This window comes from Protopterus annectens, chromosome 4.part1 (assembly GCF_019279795.1).
Source record: "Protopterus annectens isolate FY-2018-M chromosome 4.part1, PAN1.0, whole genome shotgun sequence".
Lineage (NCBI taxonomy): Eukaryota > Metazoa > Chordata > Ceratodontiformes > Protopteridae > Protopterus > Protopterus annectens.
Genome location: NC_056734.1, coordinates 684,593,796 through 684,617,870, shown reverse-complemented (window position 1 = coordinate 684,617,870; position 24,075 = coordinate 684,593,796). Strand labels below are relative to the sequence as shown.

The following is a 24,075-nucleotide window of genomic DNA, read 5'->3' as shown; positions in this document are numbered from 1 at the left end:
GTTAAATAGGGTGCTTAATGGTGCTGCAAGTTTCTGCTTGAGTTCATGTAGGATGCAGCCTGGGTTGTTACTGGGTCCCAAGGACGCTGTACTTTTTGCCTTTGAGAGGGCAGTGATAATTTGCTCCCTAGAGATAAGGGGAGGGGGACATGTACTGAGGATGTCCTGTCTTACCGATATAGGGGGCAGAGGGGTGAAGTTTTCACTGAACCTGTCTGCCAGCAGATTGGCTATATCTACAGCATTTGCATATGTGATGTCCATGAGCACCAGTTCTGAGCAGATCTGGGTGCTTCTCTGGAGGTTGTTGACATATGTGAAGAAGGTCTTTGGAGGATTTCACTAGTGCTCTTATTTGCTTGTTCAGGCTAAGGAGAGATTGCTTCCAATTAGGCACCTGCTCCTTCTTGGTCATGGATAGCATTTTTTTTCTTTTACTATAGAGTTTATTTATTGTAGATGTCCACCAGACAGGTTTACTCTTCCTTGAGGAGGAGGATTTCATCCTGTTGGGTATTCCTGAATTCATGCAGCTATATAAATGCTCATACAGTAATTTGGTGTAGGTTTGGACATATGTGCCAGTTCCTATGGAGGGGGGGGGAGCTGTAAAGCTGTTTATACCTTCCCTCAGGAGGTTTTAATCAGTTTTGGAGAAGTTTTTTTGCTTGACCCTAGCTATGGGGGGTGGGTTGGGAGAGACAGTGTCTTCGAAAGTGACTGCTTTGTGGTCGGATCTTACCAGGCATGATGACACTAAGAATGCTGCAGTGGTTACTCATGATGGTTAATACCATTCCTCTCTGTGGGGGTGTCAACCTACTGGTCCAAGGCATTTGCAATGATGAAATCAAGGAATCTCTGGGCATTTGTGTTTTGGCATGAGTACTTCTTCCAATCTATGGTTGGATAGTTAAAGTCTCCTAGGATCAGTTAAAGTCTCCTAGGATCAGAGTTAAAGGTTGAATTTTGATAGATGCAAAGCGGTCCAGATAGATGGAGTGGGCATCTTGAGTCAGAGTTGGAAGCCTGTAGCTAGCCATGATTTGAATAGGAGTCTTGTCAATTGTTAACTGCACCCGGAGTGTTTCCTGTGCGTCATACTGTTTGACCAGCCTGGAAGTATGTATGTCTTTAATACATTGCAACTCCACCTCCTTTTGCTTTGCTGCCCACGGTATGGAGACTGAACATATGACAGGACGAGTAACCTGGTATGGCTGGGGTGCTCTTCATAGCTTTGAACCATGTTTATGTGAATGCACAAATGTCAGCTTCTTCCAGGGTTAAGAATGCTTGCAATGAGTGCAGTTTTATGTTTAGACTCCTAGCGTTGAACAGCGTGATCTTTAATTTACTTTTTGATGACATTTTCATGTTGGTAGTTTTGACCTCATGGCATTGCCTAAAAAAGGCACTATTAGGGAGGCCTTTGCCAGAAGCCTGAAGCCCAAGGGAGAGAGAAGCAGGCCATCTCTGGCAAAGCATTGTGGTTTGTCAATAATGTCATCCCAAGCTGTCAGGTACTGGATCCCCTTGGAATGACACCAGAAACTTAGCCAATTGTTAAAGTCAATCATTTTCTGTTTGCATTGAATCCATGCCTAGAAGAACAACAGGCATCCTCCGAATTTCTTTATACAATGTCCAACTTTTTAAACACAAAAAAACTTTTTCTAACAAAATCTTTTTTTTGGGGGGGGGGACTAGGGGATACAACAGCAGAAGAGAAAGGGGAAGGCAAGTTATAGGTTTTTTTGAGAAATGTAGAGTTTCTTTTTCAAAAGAAAGTTCTATAAAGCATTAAGGAATCCAAGTTTAGTAGCACTATTAAACAGGATACAAAGAAAAAGGATATCTGTGGATGTCACATTGGGATCCAAGATAATAAAGACACTTCATCTGAATATCGAGAGTTGGAATAATCCTACAACAGGTATAATTTGAAAAGAAAATGGAAATGATGGTGCTAAGAAAAAGACTGCCAAAGGCCTGACACAGAAGGGAATCAAAATGCTGTACTACCAAAAAAATTATAACAGGAAAATCACAATGAAAATTGAGAAGGGAAGGTAAAATGAAGACACAGTTATTAACACCTGTGGCAGCACTCAATCACAAAAAAAATTCAAAATTGTTTGGGACAACTCTGAACAAAATTTTAATGCAACAAGAAATGGAGAGAGATGGTGGTACTGTGCATTAAGGGACTGTGGGAAGGAATGAAGGTAGTATATGAAAAGTTTCATCTGCCATGTAGTCCTACTGCACATAGTTAAAGGCTTAAAGTTTACAGAAGCTGGACCTCTTATCCCATGTTAAGGTTACAAGAGGAAAATAATTCATGACAGTTCTTTAGGCAATACAGAGGATTAGTGTGTAGTTTCAACAAATACTATATTCCAACAGTAAAAAATTAACATCTCAGCAACAGAACATAGTATATAAACATGTTCCCTGATAACAGAATTGATTCAAAGGATATGTTTAGGTTCTTTCAAAAGTGTAGTCTTCAGTCTCATCCTTTATGGATAAGTATTGTGAAGAAGGCACCTCTATCAAAACACACGTTTAGATCTTCTCCAGACTTAAGTAAAAATGTCCTGCAAAGCAAATTAAGCCGCTGTTAAAAGCCCATAAATATACACTTATTAAAAATATAGTACACAATTAAAAATATTTTGCAGTGTGCAACTGCTAGGACTCTTTTGCAAAATGTCTGCACCACAAATTTTGCTTTTTAGTATGAAATCACTCTCAGCAGGTATGATAATACCAAGCTAGGCATAACAGGAAAGTAGAAATGGTCTCAAGCAATATATACTCTTCATTTGATTTAAAGGTCTCTGTGCTGTCCAAATGACTATCATATCACATTTGTACAAGTAGCGCAGATAACAGTTGGATATTAGCTGCCGCTGGCTATGCATTTCAAATGAAAAAAGCAATATAGTCCAAATTCACAGCATATTTTGTCAACATATGTTTGAAAAAAGTACTGGATATGTATCCATACTTTATTCAAAACTCAGGAATGGCAGTGAAAAATATATCGGGGACAAGGGCCCCATGTAAAGGATACTTGACATTATCTACTTGGATACAAAAACTAGAGTACTCATACAGAAGGAAAGTAAGGTCAGGAAATTAAAAATAAAACTGAAGTTTATGTACCTAACATAATGAGAAACTTGTAAAAAGGTTCAACTTTGTGAATCTTTTTCAAAAAAACTTTTTTGGTAATCTTTACAACTGATACAACTGATGTCTCAGGAATTATGACCAGTAATTCTATCCACATACTATCAGAGATGCCTGCAGACATTCATACAATGAAAACACATTCATCATGGTTAGCATGTTCAGGATCAAAAGGCAAGTAGATTAACAGACTCTTAAGTTACTTTAGGCAGGAAAGATGGGTTACTTTTAAAACACAACTATTTCCTTGTGAAATATTAGATAAGAAAGCTTGATTGAAAAGGCCTACAATTCCAAAACCCTCTACCACTAGCCACTAACAAGAAGGTCTTCCAGCAGAGAAATTTTAAGTCTGGGGCACCAGCTGGCTTTGGGTGGAGTGATTTTTTCCTGCAAAAATCTTCTACAAAGCTATATGATATCAAGCTAGCGACTAAAGGTGAAATGTACCATACAAAAAGGCTATATAGACCTTAAAGATGAACAGAGAGAAGGTATGTACATATTTTGTACAACATAATAGCTCCATTTTCTTACACCACAGCAGTCCCATTGGTACTTTCTCCTTTAACTGTGCTCCATTGATTTTTACAAGTCCACTGTCTCCCTTCCTTAAGTTTGTTTCTCCTTTGCCCTAGAGGCTTGTGTAACCACTTTCAGTTGTGAGCCAGTATTATTCAGAGCTGCAGTCCTACATTTTGGCTTACTTTTTTCATTTTTTTTGTGATCTATGGGGTAGCTTTTGGACTTTGCATTTCAAAGTCCATAGACGCCTCCTTACCATTACACAATTGTTCAAACAGTCAAGTGTAATTTTTACTGTTACATTTCACCATTAGTCAGGTCAAGATGGTACTGGACTAACTTTCATACTAAAACTGTCTCCTAAAGCAACAAAATCAAAACTTTTCGCTACTGGCACAGAGGCCTTTTAAACTACACAGTTCCCTTTACTTTTATCTCTCAGCAGATTTCATTCACTGTTTTGTCAAGTTTTCAGCCTGCTCTGTTTGCCCCCTCTAACATTTGGGCTCACTGCACTCCCCCACCCTACCCTCAATTCCCATCCCCTTTATTCTACATTTATACTTCCATAGCATCACCCACATATTCTTCATACCAATACCATTGCTTCCCTCCAGAAGAAAAACTAATAAATATAATTACTCCCAACAGTAATACTCACTCTAGTTTACCACCAAAGACCTCCTCTCAAACTGTCCTACTCCTTGCCCCCATCACTTCTCTATAACCAACCCAATAACCTCGTAACATTTTCTAATCCTAATTTACAGCAAATATAATCAAAGTTAAATGAGATGCCCCTAACTCAGATTATTTTACTATTCCTCCTCACTCTACTAGCCTTCATCACCAATTATCAAATCCACCTCCTTCAAATACTTAGGACTTCAACCAATTCTCACAAAGAATATCAACATCTACAAAGCCTTTCTCCACAGCACCCTCATTCAACAAACAAACTACATCTGATTAATTTATATATAAATATCACAAAACTAAGTATCTCAATGTATGATCAAATACCAAACCAAAACCAGAATATAACTAGCCATACTCTTCCCTCTACAAAATATCAATTCAAAACATTTGCAGATTTATTTACCCCAACCCAGGTCCCACTGTTCATAAAATTATCAATTCCAGTCCCAAAATAAATGAGTCACCTAATACCTCTCAACAAAAAAAAAAAAAAAAAACAAAACACAAAGTACCTTACTAAATATGAACCTAAGAAGTATGTGCAATAAAATCCATGACATACATACCTACCTTGCCACATACACTTCTGATGTAGTCAAGCTACCGAAACCTGGTTAAAGAAATGAAGGACAATGAGATAAATTACCCCCTCCCAGATACAATATACTCAGGCATGACAGACAAAATAAGTGTGCAGGTGGTGTAGCAATCATGTATAATAATTCCTTAACAATCACCTTACTTCCATAGGAAATACCCATAATTAGCAATGCTGAACTTCTAATAACACTCCTGAAAATTAGCAATAGGAAAACTATATCTTTAACAGCAATTTCTATACAACTAGGGAATAACATTCCAATCGTCCAAATACGGAAACACCCGGAATCCTTGCAGTCTCAAGTGAGCTGTAACCACTGCCATGCACTTTGTGAACACTCTGGGGGCTGTAGAGAGTCCGAACGGCTGGGCACGAAACTGGTAGTGATGGACTCCTAGCAGGAAGTGAAGTAGGACAGACTCCTGGAATGTTTGTCCATTTTGATATGGTAATACGTGTCCCGGAGATCTATTAAGCACATCCAATAGCTTCCCCTTAGAAAGGGAAGAATGGACTTAACTGTGACAATCCGGAATTTCATCTGGGCAACAGACTTGTTCAAATTGCTGAGATCCAAAATTGGTCTCCAGTCCCCTGTCTTTTTTGGCACCAAAAAGAATCTCGAGTAGAATCTGGATCCACATTGATCTGGTGGGACTAACTAGAAGACTCTCTTCTGTGTTAATTTCGGCAGCTGCTTTTTCCCTTTGACAGGCTGGAACATCGGGAAGGTTTACTGGGAGCTTTGGGTAAGCGATGAGGGGAATGGTGTAACCTCTGGTTATGATCTTCTGCACCCAATGATCAGTGGTTATTGAATACCAGGCAGTCTGGAGCAGACAGAAGTGACCCCCGACTGCTTCCAGAGGAAAGCAATTGGGCCACTCTTCAGGAGTGCTTATAAGGCTGCCGAGAGAAAAAATCCCTAAGTCCTTGATAAAGTGGACCCCCTCTGCCTTGGTAGAGGCATCTTCCATTAGTGTTACTCCCTCTGCCCCTGGGGTTATCACCATACGTGGCACGGAAAGGACCCTGAAATTTTTTGTGCCACATTTTGCCACTCCTCTGGTTCCTGGAAAAGGAATGTTGAGGGCTGGAAAAACAGACCCATGGCAGACAGGGACTTTCTGACCTGCTCACAAGTGGCCAGAGTGTCGCTCACCTTGGGGCCAAAAAGGGATGATGCTTCGATGGCAGCATTCAGGAAGGAAGACTTGAAAGGCACCGCAAGGCCACAAAGGAGCATCCAGGCATAACATCTCTTAACTATGCCTGAACCCACAGCTCTAGCCACCCCTTTGGTTGCATGTGAGAGCAACCTCATGGACAAATTGGAGACTGACTCCAGGGTTGCAAGCTGCGAGGCAACTTTATCCCTCACCTCGTCAGACACCTGCCCTGCGAGTGTTCCACAGAGTTCAGAAATAAAGTCTCTTTGGAGCCTCGTAAAATGTGCCAAGTAGTTCAGGGACCGTATGGCAAAGGTTGCGGAAGCAAAGAGTCACTTCCCCAATCTGACCACAGCCCAGGAGTCTGTTGGACGGGTGAACAGTAGGACTCTCTTCAGTGATATCCTTTTTCGTGGCCGCTGCCACCACCACCATAGCATCGACTAATGAACCTCTGGACCAATATGGGTTATCCTTGGGTGGAGAAGGTATCTTGTTAGGTCTCCGAGGGATTGCCTCAATAGAATCAGGGTTCTTCCATGCACACTGCACCACAAGCTGAACTAGCTCGTCTGCAGGCGGGATCACCCAAGAGGTAGATGCAGCAGTAGAAGCCTGCAGAAACAAAGACTCCTCGGAAGAAGGATTAGGGGGCTTCCAGTTACCCCTCTGTTTCAACATTTCTCCAAAGGAGACATCCTCAGGGGGTGACCATGAGGACCTTCACAGTCATTGAAAGCTGTGTCCTCTATTAGAGACTCCTCAGGTGAGTCTACGTGCGTCCTCTTGCATGATCTCTTCTGTGGGGGCTCCTCAGTGGGGACTTCTGAGGAGGACTCTGAAGAGAGGGCACCCTGCAATGGGAGGTCCTGCGGCTTTCCTGCCCGATGTCTTGGGGAGGTGGCCTGCGACAGCTGTAGCTCAGGTGAAGAAGTCTGGGATTCCGACATCAGCAGAATGCTTCCAGAAGAAAGTGCCCTCTCCATAGCATGGAAAGCAGGTCTGCCCAAAGAGTGATAGGAGCCTGGAACCGAGAAGGACAACCTCAAAACCAGGGTCACACCCTGCTCATGAGGATGGAGCCTCAAGAAGAATCGGTGCAGACAAGACTCCTGGAACTGAGGATGGAGCTGAAGAAACACTGGGAACCGTGCTATGAAGAGAGGAGCCTGCAGCCCAATCACGGGGTTGAAGAAGGATCGGGTCAGTGGGAACCAAGAACCAAAGGGACAGTCCCGGAGCCCCAGTGAGGTCTATTACAGGTGCTGAGATGGGGGAAAGGTTCAGCGAAAGATGTCGGAGCACAGGGCTTTGGAACCGGTATGGTCAAAGGAGGAGAATAGGATGAAGTCCGTGGAGAATTCAACCAAAGTCCTGCAGGAGGATGGGTTCTGGAAGGAGTGGGTATCCCCCTGGCTGTCAACAGCTGGTCCACAAGATGCACCACATCAAGTTCTGAAAGGCTCCTGGTGGATCTAGTGGATACTCCCAACGGGGAGTCAGATCATTCCAAGGAATGGACTGTACACCTACCCTAGAAATGGGTCAATGGATGGAGAGTATTGGGTCCATCGTGTGGAATATACTGGCACCGATGTCTCAAGTTCGGAGACAGGAAGCAGTGGGGTCAAATTCTTACTCATCGGGGCCATACGAGCACGCTGTGCCGAAGGGGCACTCGGAGCGGATGCGGAAGGTTCAATCGTAACTGCAGATATAGGCATCGAAGGCGTGCACTGTGCTGAAGTGGCACCTGGTGACAAAGTCATAGTAATTGTAGTGAGATCGATAGTCGGTGCCAGAGACCGTATCAGAGCCGAAGCTGGCGCCGACAGTAATGGTCATAGCTGGAGCAAAAGAGGTCAGTGCCAACAAAGCAGACTTGTGCTCCGAAGATAGTTTTGGCACTTTAGGTTTCACATATTTACCTTCGTCACCAGATGGTGAAGAGGGAACAGAATGGGACCTTTTCTTATCCTTAACTGGAGGCGGTGAGACCTCCATCACAGAAAGGGCCTCTGAAAACGGCGACTTAAGTACGCCCTTCGGGATCAATTTGTTCTTGGACTCATTCAAACTACGCTGACTGAAACTTTGACAAATCACACAGGGAGGTTGCACCGAAAGATGGGGCACCCCCAAACAATAAACACAATCATCATGAGAGTCACTATTCGGAAGCTTACCCTTACAAGAAGCACAATGTTTGAAACCCAATGTGCCCTTTTTATCAGATATCATGAAAACTGCACACAACAATCAAAGGTAGAATACAATAGGAAAAAACTTTTTAAACACTGCTAAATGTATATCTAAACTTATCTAAATACACACAATACCTAGGAAATAGGTCAGAAACACACAGCTATCCAGAAAAAAGAGAAAGATACCAGTGATGGAATTCAAGGAATACCACAAGGGTAGAGAGACAAGGCCTTACCACCAATGGTACTTTAAAGTTTACCAAACAAGTAGGAGCAGGAGTTAAAGTTTCTAAATATAACTATAAAATATATAATTATCAATATAAACCACAATCGTGACAAAAAATCCTAAGAAATATCAAAAGGTTTTTACTTGGCTGAGAGCTCGGCTGAAACCCGGCTTTATGGCTATGCAGCAACGGGATCTGAGGCAACAGGGAAGAGAGCACTGTGGGTAGAAGCTTAGCTCAAGAGTTTTTGGCTGGCATGAGCTTGGTATTAGGCCGACTCAGTTCCAAGGGCACGAAACCGAACCCATCAGTGATGAATGGAAAGAAGATTAACATCAGATCAAAAAATTCATGATAAAAAGGGATAAAGCCTGAAAAAAATTGGTATAAAATTAGAACTTAAAATGCCTTCCAGCAATTTAGACATCTTAGAAACATTTTAAAACTCCATGTCAAATAGGACAAGCAAACGTCCTCTCCAAAACCAGACAATATGGCAGGCTCTATTCCCAGACAGTTTAATTCATACTTTATACAATCAATATTATCTTTCTTAGACACTAATTACATCTGCTTCCCTCTCTCTACCCGTCTAACCCAAACCACCCATATCTCTTCCGTTGTAATCCAGCACCCATCTTGCTCATAATGAAGTTGCTCCTTAAACTAAAAACTACTTCCATAGCCGTACAGTAACTACCATCAGACTACCTAAAAATGGTCACAAAAAAAGTCATAGCCTTCCCTGTGTCCATACTAATTAATAGGTCCATAGCAGAAAAATATGTCCCATCACTGTGGAAAAAGTCCTACATCATACCACTGCACAAAGGCAGCACATCTACAGAGCTTATTAACTACAGACCAATGGCAATCCCCCCCTCTCCAAAATAATAGATAAATGCATCCATATGCATCGGATGCAATACCAAACTTCAAATAATCTGCTCTCAGAAACACTACATGGTTTTAGGCCCCAGCACAGCATCACTATTGCTCCAATACATTTTACCTACATAATAAACCAACACAGAAACAATGGCCTGCTCATGTCTACCATGTTCTTAGACTTGTCAAACGCATTTAATACTATCTCGCACCAGCAACTGTCTATTCAACTCTCCTCAAAAGGACTTTCACAAAACTCCTTGTCATGGTTACTTAATTAACTACCTGCAAGGCAACGAGCCATTTAATGGCAACAAGCCTAGTCACCCTTTCAACCAGTTACTACAGGTGTCCCTCAGGGATCTATCGTTGGTCCTCTCCTATTTAATGTATTTACTAATGGCCTCCGCACCTCCCTCACCATGCTAGTTTGGTTCAGAATGCAGACGACTCAACATTAATATGTGCAGCCTCAACAATAAATAAGCACCAAGACACTGCCCAAAAATCTTTGTCCTCTGTAGAAACCTGTCTCAAAGTATCAAACCTCCTACTCAACCCCAAGAAAAGTAAGTCAATGCTTTTTTACCTCAAAAAGTTGCCAAAATCAAAAGCAATCTTTTACCATAAAGTCACCAAATTGAAAAGGTAACTCACAATAAACTTCTAGATGTTATAATAGATGATAATCTCAAATATGACTAGCATACACTATACACCATTAAATCTATACACCAGAAACTAGATTCTCTTTAAAAGATTGCTTACAGATAATGCAAGAAAAACTCTAGCCACTACCTTCTTGCTGCCAAGTCTCTTATACACTCCTCCTACCCTAACAAACAATACTCAAAAGAAACCTGTCCTCTACTACAATAAAATAGCTAAATTTGCCACCAATTTCCTTGACAGAACCAACCACTATCATGGCTTAAAGCAATTAAACTGGCTTGAACTGCACAACCGCCTAACATATTTACAACTATAGCACACAAACTCATTCACCATTCAGAAAAATGGTCTGCACTACAAAACTTATTACTGCTTTACTCTCCAGCAAGGTACCTCCATTCTAGTAACAAATTCTTACTGCTCACAAATTAGTCAACGTTTCAGGAGACTCGTTCTACTTCCAGTACATTGCTAAACTCTGGAATAATATCCCCAACACAAATAAAACTCTATGACAAACTCAACAGTTTTAAACCACTGCTTAAACAACGTCTAAACCAATCCTGATATTGCACATGCTCATCAGCAGGTTAAGACTTTGTCTTCACCGTATGATACTCTCCTTAAACAAAACACTCTCAACCTCTCACTGAAATGACAAAGAAAGACAAATAAACAAATAATGAAAGTTGGAAATGATAGCCAAATCAACTTTTTAAGGAAGAAAGGCCAATATCAAAGTCAAACATTGCAGACAACTAGTAAGATCAACAGAAAAATGGGATGAAAAAGAATGTGCATCTTTTCTGGATACACAAAGATAAGCAGGTCTATTTGTCTCAATAAATCTTTTAGTTGAAGGACTTAGAATGAAAAATTAGGGCAACTATGCTTTTCAAAAGATGGAGAACTGGAGAAGCCATGCTACCAACTTCAGAGGTGGAAATTTGGGTTGGATTTGCCAGAGGAGTAAGAAGCAGCATCTTAACAGGTTGCAGATGTAGTGGTTTCTTCAGAAGGAGTTAAGCAGATGGAAGTGCGTTTGTCTGGGCCAGAAATGAACTACGAGAACACACATATATAACAAATGTAAAAAAAAAAAAAAAAAAATTATATATATATATATATATATATATATATATATATATATATATATATATATACATATATATATATATATATATATATATATATACACACACACACACACACACACACACACATACACGTATAGAATGTATAAGAATGATTTTATAAAATAATTTAAGGACAGGGAAAATGTGGGGGAGTGTTTCAGCAGAGCTCCCTTTCCTTTCAAGATTAAAGCTGTAATTGTACTCCTACAAGACAAACTGTAAATACAAATTAATCTCTGCTTAAACAAGAAAGTTAAAACAATTGGAAAAAAAAAGGTTTTAGCAGTTTGAAGCTGCCATGAGGTGTGGTCGAATTCTAGGCTAAAGAGGATGGTTTTAAAAATAACACTGAGAATGTGTAAACTAAAAGACGATGGTCAGCATGGAATAACAGAGACTGGTTAATAATATCAAAACTGCCCAAAACTAATATTAATTTATGGACTTTCGGTACTGAGTTGGTTCATTAAGTAGAGAATTCCAGCTCTCCCACACTGGAAAAAAAGTACCAAAAGCCAGTGACTAACACTAATATACTAATTGTGGCTCGTGATTGTTAAATAAAGGATCTGAAAGTCTGAAACCAAGAAGAAAATGGAAAAACAGCCTAAAGGAGGTGAGAAAAATTATTTTATTTAGCATTTGTTTAATCGGGATAACAAGCATAAAAAGAAGTTGTGTCTTACCATAACGTTCCATCTGTGTTGTTGATCTTCATTCATTCATTACATGTGTGTTCAGAACCGATCCTCGGTTCTGACTCAGCCATTTACCAAGCCCATCCCATCCAGAAAACTCTCGAGCTAAGCTTTACCCATAGTGCCCTTCTCCATATTACCTCAGAGCGAGTTTGCTCAGAAGACAGGACAGTTCATAGAAAGGAAAGTGGAGCCTCTATAAGCAAGTACCTTACCAGGAGTGGAAGGACCATAACCAAACCTCCAAGAGCCCGGAGATGGGGGGGGGGGGTTGTAATGAATGAATGAAGATCAACAACACAGATGGAACATTATGGTAAGACATAACTTCTTTACCTGATGTTGTTAATCTTCATTCATTCCTTACATGTGGGACAGAGTCCCTAGCTACCTGTTTCCTGGGAAGCCCTAAGGAAGAATATTCCTGAGTACCAATGAGCTGAAGGAAGCTTTTCCCCTAGAAATCATATCCAATTTATAATGCGTAATAAATGTATGAGGAGAGGCCCATGTTGCTGCTGCGCAAATGTCACCCATGGAAGCCCTGAAATGGAAGGCTACAGAAGTGGAACCTGAACTTGTGGAGTGTGCTTGAATTCTTGCAGGAATAGCCATCTTATTTTCCTGGCATATGTAGGTAATGCAGTCTCTAAGCCATTGGAGAGGGTAACTTTAGCTACTGCTTTCCCCATCTTAGGACCAGAATAGGCAATAAATAGATGGTCAGACTTTCTAAAAGGCTTTGTCTTGTCAAGATAAAAACATACTTGCCTGTGAATGTCAAGCAAATGCAAAGTATACTCCCCTTTATCAGAGAAATTTAGGAAGAATACAGGCAGGTCTAAAGTTTGGTTAACAGTTAGATCAGAAATCACTTTCGGAAGAAATTAAGGGTTTGTTCGTAAGGATACCCTATCCTTGTGAAAAATCAAATACGGACGCTTCATACTCAAAGCTTGTAAATCAGATATATGTCTAGCAGACATAATAGCGACCATGAACAAGGTTTTCCAGGATAAGAATTTCAGATCACATGTGGCTGCAAGTTCAAAGGGGAAACTGGTTAAAGAATGTAAGACCATTGCCAAGTCCCATGGTTCATTTGGTTATTTTAAAGGGGTCTTGATATACAGAACTCCCTTTAGGAAAGTTTTACACAGTTTGTGAGGAATTAATGAATTATGAAGAAAAACATTATGATAGTTGGATATCACAGACAGATGGACTCTAATAGAAGAAGCTGCAGCTCTGAACTCAAGCTGAGTAGATAACTAGTCTAGAACAACAGGTACTTGTTGCTGAGAAAGGGACAATATGTCTATCCCTGCGCCAGAGAGAAAAACGCTTCCATTTACTAAGGTAAAGCCTTCTGGTGGATGGTTTATGTGAAGCCAAAAGAATATGATGAACTGGAGAGGACAGATGACTTTGCTTGGCAATCAGCAGAAGTGGAGAAACCAAAACTGTCAAGCTCGAGACTGGATACCTTTGGGTAAATCAAGCCCTGTGCATGCGTTACCATGTCTGGGATTGGGTCTAAAACCCAGGGTTGACAAATTGGATAAAGCCACAGAAACGGGAACCAAATTTGACAAGGCCTGTAAGGTGCAATGAGGATAACTTTGCTTCTCAATCGAAGAGCCTTCTTCATGAAATGTGGTAGAGAAGACCCATTGGCCAATCGTGTAGTAGAGCGTCCCTCGGTGACTCCCCCGGGGGGGGGGGTTAGGGCAAAATAGCTGCTGCATTTGTGATTTGTGGGGGAGGCAAATAGATTGCAGCAAGGATGACCCCAGCAACTGAAAATCTTTGCCGCCACTTTTGGATTGAGGGACCACTCATGAGGCAAAAGAATGCATCTGCTCAACTTGTCTGCAATCACGTTGGAATCCCCAGGAATGTGCGTTGCTACAAGAAAGCAACTGGAAGCTATCGGCCATTGCTAGATTCTCATGGCTTCCCAACATAAAGGGTAAGATCTGGTTCCCCCTGTTTATGTTCCAGACTACTAACATGTTGTCTGACTAAAATGGCATCTGTTCCCGAAGGGAGGACAGAATGGAATGCTTGCAACACAAGAAGCACTGTTCTCAGTTCCATAACAGTGATATGCAAATTGGGCTCCGGGAGCGACCACGTGCCTTGGACTGTCTGTCCCACATAATGGCCCCTCCACTCGACCAGGGAAGCATCTGTGGTCACCAAGGCTAAGGGTGGAGCAGGGGAGAACGGTTTTGATCTGGCTTCAGCCACCAGAGAAGGTCTCGTTTGCAAAAGTTGGTTATCCTGACCTTGTAAGACATAGGAAGATCTAAAGGGAACCAATGAGTTACTAACAACCATTGAAGGTGTCTCATGTGAAGTCTCACTAATGGGACCATCATGACGGAAGCTGCCATGGGTCCCAGAAGTTGTAGAATCACTCTTGCTGGAACCTTGATGTGGTTCAGAATTCACTGGAGTTGAAGTCTCAGTCTTTGCAATCTGTGGGAAGGAAGAAACACCCAACAGATCCGTTTGTCGAATTCTGCCCCTATGAACTGCAGCCTTTGGGATGGTGTTAGTTTGCATTTGCTTTAGGTCACAGTAATGCCAAAGTACATCAAAAGTTTCAGTGTCTGCTGTATGATGATGAACAGTTGATGCTCGGTTGAGGTGGTAAGGAGCCAATCGTCCAGATATGGAAACACCCAGAATCCTCACAGTTTCAAGTGAGCAGTCACCACCACCATGCATTTGGTGAACACCCAGGGGGCTGTAGAAAGACCAAAGGGCAGTGCTCAGAATTGGTAATGACTGGCTACCAGCCAGAAGCAGAGAAATCTTCTGGAGCATTTGTGCATCAACTTTATGTGGTAATACACATCCTGAAGATCTACAGAGCACACCCAATTGTCTTTTCCCAAAAAGGGGAGTATTGACTGTACCGTGACCATCCAGAACTTTACTTGTTTGACAAATTTGTTTAGGTTGCTGAGGTATAAAATGGGCCTCCAGTCCAGTCCCCTGCTTGTTTTGGCACTAAAAAGAATCTTTAGTATAAGCCGGATTCTTGTTGATCTGGGGGGACTACTTGGATGACTCTTTTGAAGCAGCTTTCGAATTTCTATTGCAGCAAATTCCCTTTGACTGGGTGGAATGTCAGGAATACACCTGGTTGGCTTTGGCTTTGAAATGAAGGGAATGTGATATCCTCTGGTTATTACAGTCAGCCAGGCAAAGTGGTGCAGAGAGAAAAACGACCCCCGACTGCCTCCAGAGGCAAGCAATTGGGCCACTCTTCAGGAGCACTGATAGGGCTGTCCAGAGAAAGAATCTCTGGATCCCTGGTTACGTGGTCATCTCTGCCCCTAAAGGGATGTCTTCCATTTGAATTACTCTCTCTGCCCCAGGGAGAAAATTTGGCCTGTGTATCGCAGAAAGACCCTTGGGATTTTCAGTACCATATCTTTCCACTCCTGTTGTTCCTAGAGTAGGGTCTCTGAGGAGCAGAGAAATGGACACCTACGGCAGACAGGGTCTTACCGTCCTTTTCACACATGGCCAAGGTATCCTTAACCTTAGAACCAAACAGGGATGAGGCCTCTATGGGAGCGTTAAGGAAGGAAGACTTGAACGGATCCACGAAATAGCAAAGGTCACATCCAGGCGTGACATCTAGCCATGATTCCAGTGCCTGCAGCTCTTGCCGCCCCTTTGGTTGAGTGTGAAATCAACCTCATGGAGGAACTGTAAATGGACTCCAGGGTGGTGAGTTGTGAAGCAACCTTGTCTTGTACCTCATCAGACACTGCTCCTGCAAGCATTTCAGAAAGCTCTGAAATTAAGTCTCTCTGGAGACATATGAAATGTGCCAAGTACTTCATAGACATGATTGCAAAGGTCACTGAAGAAAAGACCCACTTCCCTATCCTGTCTATCGCCCAAGACTCCCTGTTCGGGGGATGGACGGTGGAGTTCTCCTCAGCGAGCTCTTTCTTTGTGGCTGCCGCCACAACCATAGCATCACCAGGAAGACCTTTGGACCAATGGGGTTGATCTTCTGGTGGAGGGAGTATCTTATTTTGCCTATATGGGATCGGCTCATTGGCATCAGATGTCGTCCAAACCCGCTGCACGATGTACTGAACAAGTTCATCTGCGGTGGGGGGCGGTCACCCAGGAAGTAGAGGGTCGGGCTTGGAAAGCCTGCAAGAATAAGTTCTCCTTGGGGGAAGGGGTGCTGGACTTCGTCGCCCCACTGTTTCAGTATTTCCAGGATGTCCCCAAAGGAGACATCTTCAGGGGGCAACCATGGGGACCCTTCCCAGTCATCAAAGTCCGTATCTTCGGTCAACGATTCCTCAGGGGAATTAATGTGTTTCCTCTTGCATGCTTTCTTGCGAGGAACTTCCTCGTGGGGAACATCACAGCAGGAACCCGCAGAAGGGGAACCTTGGTGAAGGCTAACTTGAGGCTCCCAAACCCAATGTCCAGTAGTAGTGAGAGCTAGTAGCTGTGGCTCAGAAGCAGGAGGAGGAGGGCATGTCTGCGACGCCAATGGGTCTAACTGGGAGCCAGCTGTGACTAAAGCTCTCTCCATCGTCTGGAAGGCCAAACCCCCCCCAAGGAGGGATTGGAGCTCAGAACTGAAATAAAGTTGGAACTGGGGTCACACCACACCCCAAAGGGGCAACCCCCAGGGAAGGAGCCTCCAGAAGAGATACAGCTGCCGAGGCAGGCCAATCTCGAACCAGAGGATGGCCCATTTCCGCAGAGGGTTCACACCAAAGAGAATCCTCTGGCACCAAAGTGAGATCCACTAACGGTGCCGAAGCCACTGGAACTGGGGTAGTGGTCGGTGACAAAACTTCCAAAACCTGCGAAGAGGTTTGAGGAGGAAAATACTGTGGAGTCCTCAGAGTAGGGCCCTAGGCTCCAAGTGGGAGTGAAGGTTTGACGAGAAGAAATGCCTGTGGCTGTCAACAGCTGGTCTAAGAGTTTCACTGTATCTAAAGGCTCTTGGAGGAACGGGTAGATAACCCAGACAGTGAAACTGGACATTCAAGGAAAATACAGTACTGCTGTCCATAGAAAGAGTCCACTGATGGGGAGTATCTGGTCCTGGGAAAAAGACAATCTCTCTGAGCAGAGGTTGAAAGACCAATATGAAGTTCAGGGAAGGAAAAGACTGGTTCAGGAATGACTATTGTTGGCACAGAGAGAGGTGTCTGAGCAGAGGCAGATTTCATGGTGATTGTTGGTGCCGAAGGCTGTGCAGACAGAAAATTGGAGCAGACAATGTAGTCAGTGCAGTGGACAAAGTTAATGGTGCAGTAGTAGTGATCAGAGCAGACGATGCGGTCGGTGCTGATGAAATCGCCTCTTTTGGAGCAGAGATTGCAGCCGAGGATTTTGGTGTCAGAACCGAAGATTCTTTATGCAACAACTTTGGAACCTTAGGCCTTGGTTCTGATAATTTCGACTCGTGAGGAGAAGTGGGAAGGGACTTACTCCTCTTTCTATCATCTTTCCTTGGAGAGGGTGAAGCCTCCATCTGAGATCGCCTCTGTAAAGGGAGATTTTAATAAACTAGCAAGAATCAGTTTATTTTTGCGTTCCACAAGAATGTGGGAGCCGAAAGTCTTACAAATATCACAAGGCAGTTTCTCCAATAAATGAGAAACTCCTAAACATTATACACAAGATATAGGACTGTCTACGTTAGGCATTTTGCTGTCACATTTGTCACATCTTTTAAAACCAGTAATAGTTTTATTTTCCGACATATTTCCACAAAAAGAGTATAATAATTTCCAAAGAGGAAATCACACAATCCAAAAATAAAAGTAATGATAGAGGCAACACAATCCTTAAGTTTAAGAAGTGAAAGAACAGCGAGGGTAACAACTATGGTACTAAAGGACTACCCAACCGGGTGAGGTAAAGTACCAACAATGGTAGAAGAATTACCAACTGGTAGAAAGAAAAAAGATAAAGGTGAAAATAGGGCACTAGCAAAGAGGGTACAACAAAACAATGACTAAGTATAGAAGAGGTCTTTTAAGAAAGAAATTCCTCAGAACTTATCAATAAATGAAGACTCAGCTGAGAGGCTGTCTGGCACATCTTGTTTCTTACGTGGCAAAAGAGATCTGAGGTAATATGGAAAAGGGCACTATGGATTAAGCTTGGCTCGAGAGTTTTCTGGTTGGAGCGGGCTTGATAAATGGCAGAGTCTAACCTACATGTAAGGAATGAATGATGATTAACAATATCAGATCCCTTAGTAGGGGCCTGGGAAGAAAAGCTCCATATTGAAATATAATATTTACATATTGAGTATACTATAAATATACAGTACACAACAGAAATATGATAAGTAGTCATAGAATCAAACTGAAAATATACAGCAGGTAATGCATATAATATGGTATTCATGCAAAGTCTCACAAATTATACTAAGGGAGAAAGAGAAAAGTACAAATAGGAGGTAAAAAGAAAGAAGACATAGTTCAACAGGTTTTTGGAAAATATACAGATACAAAGAAAGTAGTAGCAGAGGGTAGAAGGGAGGTAGTGAAATCTATTATATAGCAGGAGTTAAAGGAAAGCAGACAAAGTCTGAAAGGTACAGGATTTGTACAGGAGATGCAGGGAAAAAAGAAGTTATGTCTTACCATAACGTTCCATCTGTGCTGTTGATCTTCGTGAATTCATTACTGATAGGTTATCGGTTCGATCCTCGGAACCAAGCCGGCCAATATCAACCTCGCATCACCCAAAAACTCTCAAGCCAATGTGCTATCCAGAATGCTCTGCTCCCTGTTACCTCAGATCGAGTTTGCAAGTTGACAGATAAAAGTAGAGGCTACCTTGGGTCATAACAGACCTACAAGAAAGGAGTACGCGAGATCAACCAAAAACCTCAGGAAGGGGGACGGAGGGTGGAAAGTAATGAATGAACGAAGATCAACACAGATGGAACGTTATTGTAAGACGCAGCTTCTTTATCTGATGTTGTTAAACTTCGTTTATTCCTTACTGATGGGACAGAGTCCCCAGCTACCTGTATTCCTAGGTGGCCCTCATGGAAGGACATTCCTGAGCACCATGGAGCCAAAGGAAGCTCTACCTCTGGAAGCCAAATCCAATTTGTAATGAAGAATAAAGGTATGAGGTTTGGCCCAAGTCGCAGCTGAGCAAATATCATTGGGGGAAGCCTTAGCATGGAAAGCTGATGAAGTTGCCATAGATCTTGTAAAATGAGCTTTGACTATGAGGCAAGGTGAGACTGTTTTTGTTGTAGATAAAGGTGATACAATTTCTCAACCATGAAGCCAATGTAACCTTCGATACAGGATGACCCCGTCTAGGTCCAGAAAAAGACAGAAACAGCTGGTCTGATATACGGGTAGATTTTTTTTCTGTCCAGATAAAATCGTACTTGCCTATGAACATCCAAGGAGTGCAGGCAATACTCTCCCTTGTTAGAATGGTTAGGAAAGAACACTAGGAGATCAAGAGACTGGTTTATAGATCACTCAAACCACTTTTGGTAAAAAGGTAGAATTGGTTCTCAGGGATACCCTATCCTTATGGAAGATAAGACAGGGAGGTTTGATGCATAAGGCCTGAAGTTCTGACAATCACCTGGCCGATGTGATTGCAATCAGAAACAAAGTTTTCCAAGACAGATATCTTACATCACAAGAAGATGCAGGTTCAAAGGGTGGAGCTGTTAAAGCTTGCAGAACCAAAGTCAAATCCTAGGGTTGTACGGGTTCTCTAAAGGGAGGTTTTAGGTGGATAACCCCTTTCAAGAACATCTTACAGAGTCTGTGTGACATAAGTGGAGAATCTTGAAAACCAATATAAAAATTTGAGATGGCAGCTAAATGTACACAGATAGTAGAGGCAGACACTCCAGAGTGGAAAAGATGTGACAAGTAATCCAATACCACCAAGACCGGAGCTGACAAGGGGTCTATTTGCCTATCTGCTGCCCATAGAGAGAACCTCTTCCATTTGTTAAGATAGATTAGCCTGGTGGACTAATAAGAATATTGCACACAGGGAACAAAAGGTTTTCATGCCTGGCAATCATAGGAAGTGAAGAAACTAAGCTGCGAGTTTCATGGTTGTTAGATTGGGGTAAATCAGACCTTGCGGATGGGAGATCAACGCTGAGGATGGATTGAGGAGCCATGCTTGATCTAGCAGGTGAGGCCAGAGGAAGGGAAACCAGACTGGTCAAGGCCAATATGGAGCAATGAGGATCACTTTGCTCTTCAACTGTCGTGCTTTCTTTAGAAATTGGGAGATGAGAGGGAGAGGAGGATAGGCATAAAGAAGACCCGAGAGCCAAGCGTGGACTAGAGCGTCCCTTGGTGACTGTCCTCGAGGGGGGATCTGGGCAAAGTAGTTGCTGCACCTGGTTGGGGAGGCAAATAGGTCGCAGCAAGGCTGGCCCCAGCGGTTGAAGATTTTTGCCACTATCAGAGGATTGAGGGATCACTCGTGAGGCTGTAGAATGCACCTGATCAATTTGCCCGCTATCATGTTGGAGCTCCCAGGAATGTGTGTTGCAATCAGAAAGCGGTTGTGAGCTATCACCTACTGCCATATTCTCAAGGCATCTCGGCACAATGGGTAAGATCTGGTGCGCCCCCTTGTTTGTTAATGTACCAGACAACTGACATTTTGTCTGATTGGATCGCAATAGCTCCTGACGGAAGGATGGAGTGAAATGCTTGCATAGCTAGAAGCACCACCCTCATTTCCAGGACAATTATATGCAAAAAGGCCTCTGTCTCCAACCAGGTGCCTTGGACTGAGTTTCCCTGACATAGACCCTCCCACCTCATCATGGAGGTGTCCATGGTCACCGTGGTTAACGGCTGATGGGGGCTGAAAGGGTGAGACCATTGTTGGGGATTTCGAGATGTCCACCAGAGTAAATCTTGCTTGCATCTCTGAGTTACACTTATTTGAAAAGACAAAGGATGTTGTAGAGGGTATCACTGAGTGAGAGGTAGCCATTGAAGAAGTGTCATGTGGAATCTGGCTAGAAGAACAATGGTAATCGAAGCTGCCATTGACCCCAGTAGCTGAAGTACAGATCGAGCTGGGGATTTGTGGTGACAGAGCAGTGGTTGAACTTGTCTTATTCTCTGAAGTCTGTGTTCTGGAAGGGATGCTGTGCAATTTCTTGTGTCCAACAGTACCCCTATAAATTCCAAAGACTCAGTTGGGGTTGCGTTGGATTTCTCCCAGTTTATAGTGATTTCCAGAGTTCAAGCTGTTAAGAGTATACTGCAGGGCTTCTTCCAGTAGATGCTTGGTGGGGGCAGTAAGGAGCCAGTTGTCTAGATATGGAAACGCCTGGAATCCTTGAAGTCGCAAGTGAGCGTTAACCACTGCCATGCATTTTGTGAACACTCTGGGGGCTGTAGAGAGACCGAAGGGCAGGGCTCGAAACTGGCAGTGACTGGCTCCTATATGGAAGTGGAGGTATCTTCTTGAGCATTTGTCCATTTTTATCTGGTAATACACATCTTGAAGCTCTATAGAGCACATCCAATCGTCTTCTTCCAGAAGAGAAAGGATAGACTGAACCGTGACCATCTGGAATTTCTCTGTTTTACAAATTTGTTTAGTGTACTGAGATCTAGAATTGGTCTCCAGTCCCCTGTCTTTTTTGGCACTAAAAAGAACCTTGAGTAGAATCCGGATCCTATCTGGTTTAGGGGGACCATCTCAATGACTTTTTGTAGCAGCTTTTTGATTTTGTGTGCTGCTGTTTCCCTTTGACTGGATGGAACGTCTAGTAGCACTCTTGATGATACTGGGCAAAGATGGAAGGGGATGTGAGAGCCTCTGGAAATAATCTGTTGTACCAAAGAGTCAGTTATCATCTTTTGCCAGGCAGTGGGGTACAAGGAAAAATGACCCCCGACTGCTTCCAGAGATGAGCAGTCGGGCAACACTTCAGGAGCGCTGACAGAGTTGGCCAGAAAAAAAGAGTCTCTGGAACTCCAGTTTTGCAGACCTCCTCTTCCCCGAAAGGGGAGTCTTCCATTGGAGTTTCCCCCTCTGCCTCTAGGGGAAAACTCGGCACGTGCATCCCGGAAAGAACCCTGTGATTTCCTGTGCCAGATCTTGCCTCTCCTCTGATTTCTGGAATAGAATCGCTGAGGAGTGAATTGTCTGACACCAACGGCAGACAAGGTTTTGCCATCTTGTTCAAACCGTGCCAGCATATCTTTGGCTTTAGGGCCAAACAAAGAAGCGGCCTCTATGTTGGCATTCATGAAAAAAGCCTTAAAGGTGTCCGCAAAGTCACAAAAGCACATCCAAGCATGTCATCTGGCGACTATACCTGCGCCTGCCTCTCTAGTCACCTCTTCTGTTCAGTGAGAAATAAAATGCATGGAAGAGTTGGAAATGGACTCTAGGGTGGCTATCTGAGAAGCCACATTATCACAGACTTCGTCAGAAAAAGCTCCTGCCAAGATTTCAGAGAGCTGGTTCATAAGATCAAGCTGAAGCCTGGTAAAATGTGCCAAATAATTCAAAGACCTTACGGCAAAGGTCGATGAAGCATACACATGCTTCCCTAATCCGTCAACTCCCCGGGACTCCTTGTTGGGTGGATGGACATTTTGTCTCTCTTCTGCCAAATCCTTCTTCGTAGTAGCTGCCACCATCATAGCATCTACTGGAAGACCACGTGACCAGTGAGGGTGCTCAGCAGGGGGGGGGGGGGCGATAATTTAGCTGACCTTTTAGGTATTGCTTCCATGGTATCAGGAGCCTTCCATGCATGCTGCATGATGAGCCAGACGAGCGCATTGGCAGGTGGGGTGACCCAGGAGGTAGGGGGCCGGGCACGAAAAGCCTGTAGGAATATGGATTCCTCAGAGGAAGGATTAGAGGGCTTCCAGTCACTCCAAGGATCTCGAGGACGTTACCAAAGGACACCTCAGAGGATGACCGTGGGGACCCTTCCCTGTCATCAAAATCCATATCTTCAGTCAATGACTCCTTAGTGGAGTCCATGTGTTTCCTCTTGCACAATGCTTTGTGGGGTGCTTCCTCAGTGGGAGGTTCTGGGGAAGACTGCAAAAAGGGGGTCTCTTGAGGAGGAGAGACCTGAAGCTCTTGTGCCCGGTGTCTGGGAGCTGGAACTTGTGGCAGTTGCGGCACAGAGGGGGGAAGAGGACTCTGACAAATGAGCTTTGCCAGTGGAGGCAAGCACCCTCTCCATGGCCTGGAAGGCTGGTCCACTCAAGGATGGATGGGAGCATGGAACCGAGCACGACAACCTCAGAACCGGGGTCATATCCCACCCCGATGAGCCCACCCCCAGACCAGGAGTCTCAAGAGGACCGTGAACCACAAGACAGAGAGCATCCCTGGAAGGTGCCATAGAAAAAAAAATCGGAGTGGAGCCAGGAATGCCCTCCCCAATGGCACAGCCACTGGCCTAAGAACAGCCCTATGCCCAGTGCAGATGGCCACAAGGACGACTCTGGTTCCAAAGTGAGATCCACTATTGGAGTTGGAGGGAGGGAAGCTACTGTCAGTATAATACGCTTCAAAACTTGAGTGGAAGTCGAAGGAGGAGTATACGTTGGGGTTTGAGGCAAAATAAGCTCACCTGAATGAGGAAACAAGGACTTCAACAGTTGAGAGAGACCTCTGGCCACATGCAACTGGTCAACAAGCCGCAACATATCCTACTCAGAAAGGCTCTTACTTGACCTCATGGAGAAGGCCGATAGTGATTCTGGCCTTTCTAGGAAAGGACTATACTGACTGCTTGCAAAAGGATCTAGTGAAGGGGAATATTTGGTCTTTGCTAATTCAATAGATGCAGAGCACAGAGCCGAGGAAGTCTGCACTTTAAAAAAATGGTGTGGAAAATGTCTGTGCCGAAGTTGTCAGCAGTATAGTAGTTGAAGGTGTCTGCACCGTAAAGGCAAAGGTCTGCCCCGAAGGGTAGGGTGCCATAGTGGTAAGTGTCTGCACTGGCAATAAGGACGATGCCAAGAAGGACTGCACCGAAGTA

General features: G+C 43.4%; 1 protein-coding gene across 4 annotated transcripts in view; it reads right to left on the bottom strand.

Annotated features, from left to right (window-relative positions):
• The window catches only part of IFT80 (intraflagellar transport 80), a 2,191,035-nt gene that overhangs the window by 2,088,235 nt on the left and 78,725 nt on the right, over nt 1-24,075 (bottom strand). For all 4 annotated transcript variants that reach the window (XM_044070463.1, XM_044070465.1, XM_044070466.1 and 1 more), the window contains exon 2: nt 2,486-2,603. In XM_044070463.1, the coding sequence (XP_043926398.1) occupies nt 2,486-2,522 (37 nt within the window). In that variant the 5' untranslated portion in view covers nt 2,523-2,603. The remainder of the gene's footprint in view (nt 1-2,485; nt 2,604-24,075) is intronic.